Source organism: Diaphorina citri, unplaced genomic scaffold (genome assembly GCF_000475195.1).
Source record: "Diaphorina citri unplaced genomic scaffold, Diaci psyllid genome assembly version 1.1 scaffold128, whole genome shotgun sequence".
Lineage (NCBI taxonomy): Eukaryota > Metazoa > Arthropoda > Insecta > Hemiptera > Psyllidae > Diaphorina > Diaphorina citri.
The window spans coordinates 296,155-304,738 of NW_007377565.1; the positions used below are offsets into that span (position 1 = coordinate 296,155).

General features: G+C 38.4%; 2 protein-coding genes across 2 annotated transcripts in view; both read left to right on the plus strand.

Moving 5' to 3' along the window:
- Positions 1 to 1,445, plus strand: part of LOC103524949 (RNA-binding protein MEX3D-like) — a 32,960-nt gene extending 31,515 nt beyond the window's left edge. Inside the window, exons 5-6 of the mRNA XM_008489990.3 lie at positions 460 to 604; positions 1,108 to 1,445. Coding sequence (XP_008488212.1) covers positions 460 to 604; positions 1,108 to 1,445 — 483 coding nt within the window. The remainder of the gene's footprint in view (positions 1 to 459; positions 605 to 1,107) is intronic.
- A 2,307-nt stretch (positions 1,446 to 3,752) lies between these two features.
- LOC103524950 (28S ribosomal protein S29, mitochondrial-like) lies at positions 3,753 to 8,584 on the plus strand. Its single transcript, XM_008489991.2, has 6 exons — positions 3,753 to 3,812; positions 3,890 to 4,199; positions 4,482 to 4,618; positions 5,384 to 5,540; positions 7,301 to 7,446; positions 8,294 to 8,584. The coding sequence occupies exons 1-6, from the start codon at positions 3,753 to 3,755 to the stop codon at positions 8,570 to 8,572; spliced, it is 1,089 nt and encodes a 362-aa protein (XP_008488213.1). The 3' UTR covers positions 8,573 to 8,584.

Below are 8,584 nucleotides of genomic sequence, written 5' to 3' on the forward strand. Positions count from 1 at the left end.
TAAACATACAAAAAATATTTTTCCTTCTATTATTATTATTATTATTATTATTATTATTATTATTATTATTATCATTATTATTATTATAATTTTTGTCTTTTTTATTTATTTATTTTTTCTTTCACTTATATTAGTATTGTGTCAATAAAACCATTTATATTTTTTCTTTGCGTTAACTCCATACACAAAAAGCCCACTCTGAGGCTTAGGTGTTAGGTGTAGGGGTAACTGCCCCAAGGGATGGGTTAAGCTTATACGAATCTACATTTTTTTATTATTATTTTTTTTTTTTTGTGTTAACCAGCTCCAAAAACTACAATATTTACATTTTTTTACATATATTTATAGAAATAAATAATTAATGTCGTCTCAATGGTGTCACCAAGAAAGGAAGTTTTAGTCTCATTCGAGCAGGATAAACAAGGTATGTTTTATTCTATTCTAATGTCCTGTTTCCAGATGAACCATCACGTATTCTCCGGCTCGTCCGGCTGCTCCTCCGCGTCTTCCTCGAGTTCTTCGTCTGCCTGCGCCCCGCACTCTTCCACCCAACTCGACCTGGGCTCCATCTGGAGCGGCATGTCCAGTCTGGATAAAGACGAAGGTAAGAAAATGAGTTTTTGGGACTTTTTTTTCCTACTTAACATTGAAGAACAAAAGCTGACAACGAAAAAAAAAGGAGAAAAAAAAATCCGGTAACATCACTTTTCTTATCCTATTGAATGATGCTTTTTTGGATATTATTTTACAGTTAAAAAAAAAAAAAAAAAAAAAAAAAAAAACACCAAAAAATTTTTACAGTCTCCAAACTCCACAGTAACTTTTACAGTATCTCAAACCGTTTAGTACAGCTGAAAACCGCTAAAAAGGGGCCAAGCGTTGCACCGATCTTATCCAAAAGTTTCGTGTCGCATCCTTGTCACATTTGTGGACTACATACCAAATTCCAAGTCTTTAGCTTATACCGTTCCCGAGATATTTTTGAATTACTCCGAAAATCGCCAAAAAGCGGCCAAATTACTGCCCAGCGTTGCACCGATCTTAACCAAAAGTTTCGTGTCGTATCCTTGTCACATTTTAAACGCCCGCTCTCTCCGTCGATTCCAGGTCTGGGCGATTCTCCCTCATTCGACGCGTCGCCCGTCAACCCGTCCTCCATTTGGTCTTACCCGCCGGTATCTTCTACCTCGCCCTCCGGCTCCATCAGCGGCAGTCGTCAATGCTATCTATGTAACGACCGCGAAGTCACCCACGCCCTCATCCCGTGCGGACACAACTTCTTCTGTTCCGAGTGCGCGGAGCGGACCTGCGACTTTGACCGGACCTGCCCGATGTGCCGCGTGCCCGTGAACCAGGCCATGCGGATCATCTTCAACCAGTTTCTCTTTGGCAAGCTTTGGGAACCTGTAGCGATGAACCAAAATACCAACCAAGATATGAACTAAGTGTATCGCTTAGCGCTTATATGTAATAGTAATGAATTAATGATGATCATATGTAATTTTATAAATAGTTAGGTACTTGAGTAAATATGTAAGTGAATTGTAAATTTATGTACATAGGTACACCATAAATTAAAAAAAAAAAAAAAATTTTTCCTAGCGAGGACGTCGTGGCGAGATGGGTGATGTGAACACTACTGATTGATTGATTGATTGACTCGATTGATAGGTTTGTCGAAAATAAGACTTTTGTAAAGTTTACTTATGAAATCGAGTTTTCTAAGACAACTTGTGTTCAAATGCGTTTACTTGCTTTTTATTAGGATTAGTAGTGTTCATGCCACGTGGTACCGTAGCAATGTCCTCTGTTCACAAAATACTCCAAAAAGGTGATTTTCTTTCGCCTCACAGAATCTAATTGTCAAAAAGTGTCATATTGTTCATGCCACGTGGAACCGTAGCAATGTCCTCTGTTCACAAAATACTCCAAAAAGGTGATTTTCTTTCGCCTCACAGAATCTAATTGTCAAAAAGTGTCATATATTCCCCTTGTGTTTTTAAACTGTAAGTATATTGTTCTATTTTACTACATTTGTATAACTATTTGACTTTGAAATTGAATTTTTGTTTGTTTTTTTTTTTCTGACCTCTGACTAATTTCTGTGAGTTGCTAATAAAATTAATTCAAAGAGATGAAACATTGTTATAATATTTCCAAAGATATAGTGCGAGGTTTTGCACGGAAGAAAATGTGTGATTGTGATACTTCATCTAAACTCGACAGCGACTTTCATTTTTCCAGTAAGCATTAATTTCCTCCCTCTAAAATCTAAATAATCGTAAATTGTAGCAATTTGTTATAAGTACCAACCCAATTCATGTTTAATGTTATTTCCACATATGGAAAAAAAAAGATACGCTCAAAAATTATTTCTAATGCAATAATAATATAAATTTGATCATTATAAAATCATTGACATCATCAACAATAGATCGAAACGTATTTTTCCTCACACTCGGATGTACGGAAATTTTTATGCTGAGGAAGAGACACTTCTTATAGTTATCTACATACATATACTTGAAGAAAACCTGTTGAAAAGTTAGTTTAAGTATATAATTTTCTTGAGTGGTTTGAATTCTGTGTTATATTGGTGTGCATGCAAACTTGCGAGTTTTCAGTTTTATTTCTTCTAGTTACGAGTTATACGAACATTTAAAGCAATTTAATTTTTATCATTTCAATATGTTGTATTGAATTTATTTTATAGAAACTGTGTACTTAAACAAGCTGTCTAGCATGTAGCATTTATACTCACGATTCGAAAGGTTGACTCTCTCAAATATTTTTTCTATCTTTTAAAAAGATTTTTCCTTAATATAAATTTCTTAATAATTTTAATTATTATTATTTTCTTTTTCTTTACCCGATTTCCCTCTCTCTATCTCTCCTCCCTCCTCCTAAGGTTGTTATTACAAATTATTTATCTCTTTTTTATTAAAATATATAAATTAATTTTTATTGTAGTAAATTTCCCTTTTTTCCATTTTCCTAGCGAGGACGTCGTGGCGAGATGGGTGATGTGAACACTACTGATTGATTGATTGACTCGATTGATAGGTTTGTCGAAAATAAGGCTTTTGTAAAGTTTACTTATGAAATCGAGTTTTCTAAGACAACTTGTGTTCAAATACGTTTACTTGCTTTTTATTAGGATGATTAGTAGTGTTCATGCCATCTTTGCAGTGTTAATTTGAAATTTTGTATCATCAAATCTCAAGTTGTTCCATCCAAGGGTACAGGTGGACTACTCAGTCAATAAGTCAGATACCTACTCTCCCCCTTTTTTGAAAAGGATTTTACTGACAAGAATGGTTTGGAAACTGAACCTTCTTGACAAAAGCTTTAGAAAATTATTCTCAAGAGGTGGAATGAATTTCAGTGTGTAGAATCACCCCAACTACCCGAGTCCCAGCAACTCAGTTGTAGAACAATGGAGTTCCGATTCAGGGGGCTAGGGCTTGAGTCCCAGTAACAACATGAAATTTAGTATTGTCACATATGTAGGTACCCTACCTAAGTAGGTAGGTAAAAATTTTGCTCTCAAGACTGACGGAAATAAATTTTGCCCAATTAGATGTTTGGAATTCATTTTTCAGAGTTTTAGGTGGATTTCACATCTAGACGGCAACTTGTAGTATACTATTCAACAGTTTTCATGTTGAGGGCTACATAGTATTATGGGCCTGTTCACACTTAAACTTCAAGTTCAAGTGTGAACAGGCCCATAAGACTATGTAGCCCTCATCATGAAACTGCTGTATACCGTATACTACAAGTTGCAGTCTAGATGTGAAATAGCCCTTAGAGTGCAACTTAATAGCTAGTTTTTATTTATAATAACAAATATGGCCCTTAGCTCATATTTTATCTCTTATGATTTCAGACCAAGCACTCCAAACAGGACTTGTACAAATTCTACACCCTCCCCGATGAGGTCCGTTCAGCTATATTTGAGCTTGGAGGCATTACCCGTGTATTTAACGAACAGACCCAGATCTTCAACGAGTCTTCCATTCTTATCCGGAACTGTATGCTGGAGCTAGTTGGGTATTTGAAATCAATGACAAATTTTGATCGGCCGAGTCCCAGATTTGTACTGTACGGAGAACATGGAGTCGGAAAGTCAATGGCTCTGGTGTATGCCCTTCAGTATGCACATGAGAATAACTACCTCCTAGTGCACATACCTTGGGGTAAGTTAGAAAAAATCTTTGCAGTGTTAATTTGAAATTTGTATCATCAAATCTTAAGTTGTTCATCCAAGGGTACAACAGGTGGACTACTCAGTCAATAAGTCAGATACCTACTCTTCCCATTCCCCCTTTTTTGAAAAGGATTTTACTGACAAGAATGGTTTGGAAACTGAACCTTCTTGACAAAAGCTTTAGAACATTATTCAAGAATGGTTTGGAAACTGAACCTTCTTGACAAAAGCTTTAGAAAATTATTCTCAAGATTGTGTCTTTTTTCTTCAGTTCTCAGATGGTTTGCCTATCCAAAGGAGGTCAGTCATTCACTCACCAAGGAAGGTATGGTAGATTTGAACATAGATGCAGCCATGTGGTTGAGGCATTTTCAGAAGCAAAACACAAAGTGGCTGGAAGATCCTAGGGTAAATATCTCTTAATTTCATCTTAATATGTAGAAAATAAGAAGATAATATATATGAACAAAACCTTAATAAGAAGATAGCATAAACCTGCTTTGTTGAAGAGGCTGGATTTAGAGGTTAGTGTTGTTGTTGTTGTTGTTTACAAATGTCAGGACATTGACCGTTAGGCCATTTTGCTACGCTGTAGCTGTGGAGGTCTTATCATCCCAAAATCAAAGAGAAAAGGAAGACAGGCTAGGAGAAAGCCAGCTGCAGCTACACTACTATCACATCACATGAGCTCATGTGACATGATAGTAGTGTAGCTGTCCTGAACGAATTCAGGTCCCTACAATATTATGGGAAATCTTAGATGTACATCTTTCTGACGCCATATGAGTTCACGTGACGTGACATAATAGTAGTGTAGCTGTCCTGTTCCTATTGGGGTCGAGTGGATTGGAACACATCACATGCCTTCAGGCACACTCCATTTGTCAAGGGTTTAGGCATTGCCTTGTCCTTGGGATCAATACAATATTATGGGAAACCTCAGATGTACATCTTTCTGACGCCATATGAGTTCACGTGACGTGACATAATAGTAGTGTACTGTCCTGTTCCTATTGGGGTCAAGTGGATTGGAACACATCACATGCCTTCAGGCACACTCCATTTGTCAAGGGTTTAAGCATTGCCTTGCCCTTGGGATCAATTTATCAATTTAATTTGAAGAAACCCATCTCAAGTCTGATTAATAAACATCTGTTTGATTTTCTCTCACAGTTAACCACTAGTCAGGAATACGTTTGGAGTCCCCGAGAGAAGTCTGAAGCCAATATCCCCTTGGCTGCGCTCATAGAACATGGGATAACAAGGGTTAAATACGCCAGCGACGTGGTAGATGTGCTGTTTACAGAAATCAAGAAGCTGTCTACTGAAGGTAACTGAATGGGTTAGTTCAATATGTCAATTAGGTGGGTGGCCACAAAGTGAGTTTAAACTCCATTTAAATTTTAATCTTGGTTTAAGCAATTTTTAACAAGCTGGGCCCGTCCCTCCGGGAATTTTTTAGCCTGTAGTTTATTTGATCGTAGTTAAAGAAAATCAGTACCTATGTGCCTACCCAATTTGTTTAATATTCAGTTTATTGTCATTCTTGATTTGATTTTACTTACATGTTTTTTTGGCTACCCCAAAAACCAGTTTTTTTGGCTTTATGGTTTTCTGGACAAAATTTTCACTACCACTTTCGTGTTCCTGGTAAAAAGACCTTTAATTTGATATATAGGTCGACCAGGTTTGGATAAGTCCTTCTATGGGGACAGACAGACCGACAGACAACACCGAAGCAAATACAATAGTCTGTCCCTTACACCTTTTTTTATTACTATCGTAATAATAAAGGAAGGACGGGCTAAAAATCAACCCATCAGATTGATCACTCCTAGGGTTAAACTTAAACCGAGTTTAAACTCACTTTGTGGTCCCGAGGGTAATTTTTTCAAGGCTAAAAACAGAATGGATCTTAGAGCTTTTTTGCTCTTAGCTTTATGTGGTTTGCATTTGTTGTTTTCATCTAGGCAGCCTAGTTAGCTTGGTTGGTAGCACGTCTGCCTTGTAAGCGCTAGGCCGTCGGTTCTATTCCCGCCCAGGGTGGATTTTATCCAGTGCCTCATATCACCAAAGTATGGATTTTTTTAAGAGGTTTGACAGAGGGAACTGTAACTGCTATGGTCTTATCGTCCCGAAATCGAAGAGAGAAGGAAGACAGGATAGGTAGACAGACCGACAGACAACACCGAAGCAAATACAATAGTCTGTCCCTTATACCTTTTTTTATTACTATCGTAATAATAAAGAAAGGACGGGCTAAAAATCAACTAATCTGATTGATTACTCCGAGAGTTAAACCGAGTTTAAACTCACTTTGTGGTCCCGAGGGTAATTTTTTCAAGGCTAAAAACAGAGTGGATCTTAGAGCTTTTTTTGCTCTTAGCTTTATGTGGTTTGAATTTGTTGTTTCCATCTAGGCAGCCTAGTTAGCTTGGTTGGTAGCACGTCTGCCTTGTAAGCGCTAGGCCGTCGGTTCCATTCCCGCCCAGGGTGGATTTTATCCAGTGCCTCATATCACCAAAGTATGGAAAAGTATCTTACAAGTGTAACGGCCAGTGGAAAAGGAGAATTTTCAATTTGGACGAATTAGCTCGAAATATGGAATTGTAAATACTTTTCCATACTTTGGTGTTATAGGGCACTGGAGGGATACGTTCATACCTCGGGATGGCTGGCTTTCACCTATCCTGTCTCTCTTTGACTTCAGGATGATAAGACCTTAGCAGTTATAGTTCCCTCTATTAAACCTCTTTTTTTTTTCCAAAAATAATAATATTAAAATAAGTTAACTGGCTTTCATTCCGTTCCTTGTTCTCTACAGGCGTTTGTAGAACGTTCGTCTGCGTGGATGGCTACAACAGTTTCTTTGCGCCAAAAATAATAATATTAAAATAAGTTAAAATAAGTTAAAATAAGTTAGAATTTTAATGAAATAAATAATTCAAACCGTTCCTGAAAAGTACCATTGGGGGTACTTATATAGGAACAAAAGGAAGATATTTTTATAGTTGCATTAAAATAAACCATTCTCATTATTATTATTATTATTAGTTAACTGGCTTTCATTCCGTTCCTTGTTCTCTACAGGCGTTTGTAGAACGTTCGTCTGCGTGGATGGCTACAACAGTTTCTTTGCGGAGAAAACCAACTGTAAACCGGAAGACAAAAGCAAAGTGTTACCATCCAGGGTCACTCTAACGCGGTCGGTTATCAATTTGGTGCAGAGTGACTGGGTAAGTTAAACAAACAGTGAATTACCGTAGGGGTGGTTGCTCCAAATTTTCGGAGTCTGGCCTACAGCGAAGGAAAAAAATTAACCTCGAGGGGTGGGAGGGCTAAATACGGCCTTGTCATAAGATCTTAGTAGTCGGTAGTAGGTAGCCTCTGTGGCCGAGTGGGTATCACACTAGGCTTGCACTCCGGAGGTCCCGGGTTCGAAGTTTTTTCGGCTCTGTGCTGGTATTTCGGGGTGCACTCAGCCTCGTGAGGACAATTGAATAGCTACTTTAATCGAGTAGCGACCATTGGCGACATTACCAGAGTAAAAAGAAAAATTTTAAAAATGTCAAGTGACTGGGTAAGTTAAACAAACAGTAAAGGGGGTGGTTGCTCCAAATTTTCGGAGTCTGGCCTACAGCAAAGGAAAAAAATTAACCTCGAGGGGGGGAGGGCTAAATACGGCCTTGTCATAAGATCTTAGTAGTCGGTAGTAGGTAGCCTCCGTGGCCGAGTGGGTATCACACTAGGCTTGCACTCCGGAGGTCCCGGGTTCGAAGTTTTTTCGGCTCTGTGCTTGTATTTCGGGGTGCACTCAGCCTCGTGAGGACAATCGAGTAGCGACCATTGGCGGCATTACCAAAGTAAAAAGAAAAATTATATAAATGTCAAATAGTAAAAGGAGGCTTTTAGTAATGCTGTGATATCCACAAAAATTGTGAAGAAGCTCTCAGCTTTCATTACAAATAAGTCATGATAAGACCTCAACAGTTACATAGCTCCCTCTTTACAACCTTAAAAAAAAATAAAAAAAAAACCTAATAACAACAATAATAACTAAATTCCTGTATTTCTCGCGCGCAGAACAACGGGGCCATCGTGTTGGCGCTCAGTCCGCGCGCCAATCTGCCGGACCGGCGCGAATCCCATCTGCCCCTGTACATGCTCAAGAAGGCGGGCTTCGAGAGTATCGACCCTTTCGTTCCCATCCATGTTCCCGAGTTGAACGACGAAGAGTTCCACAACCTCCTCAACTTGTACGAGAGCAAGAAGTGGCTCCAGACAAGCGAAGGAAGGGAGGAAATTGCCTTCCTGACCAAAAGGGTGCCGCAGAAGATGTACGAGTTCTGTAGTTTCAAATAGAGAGTTGAGGTA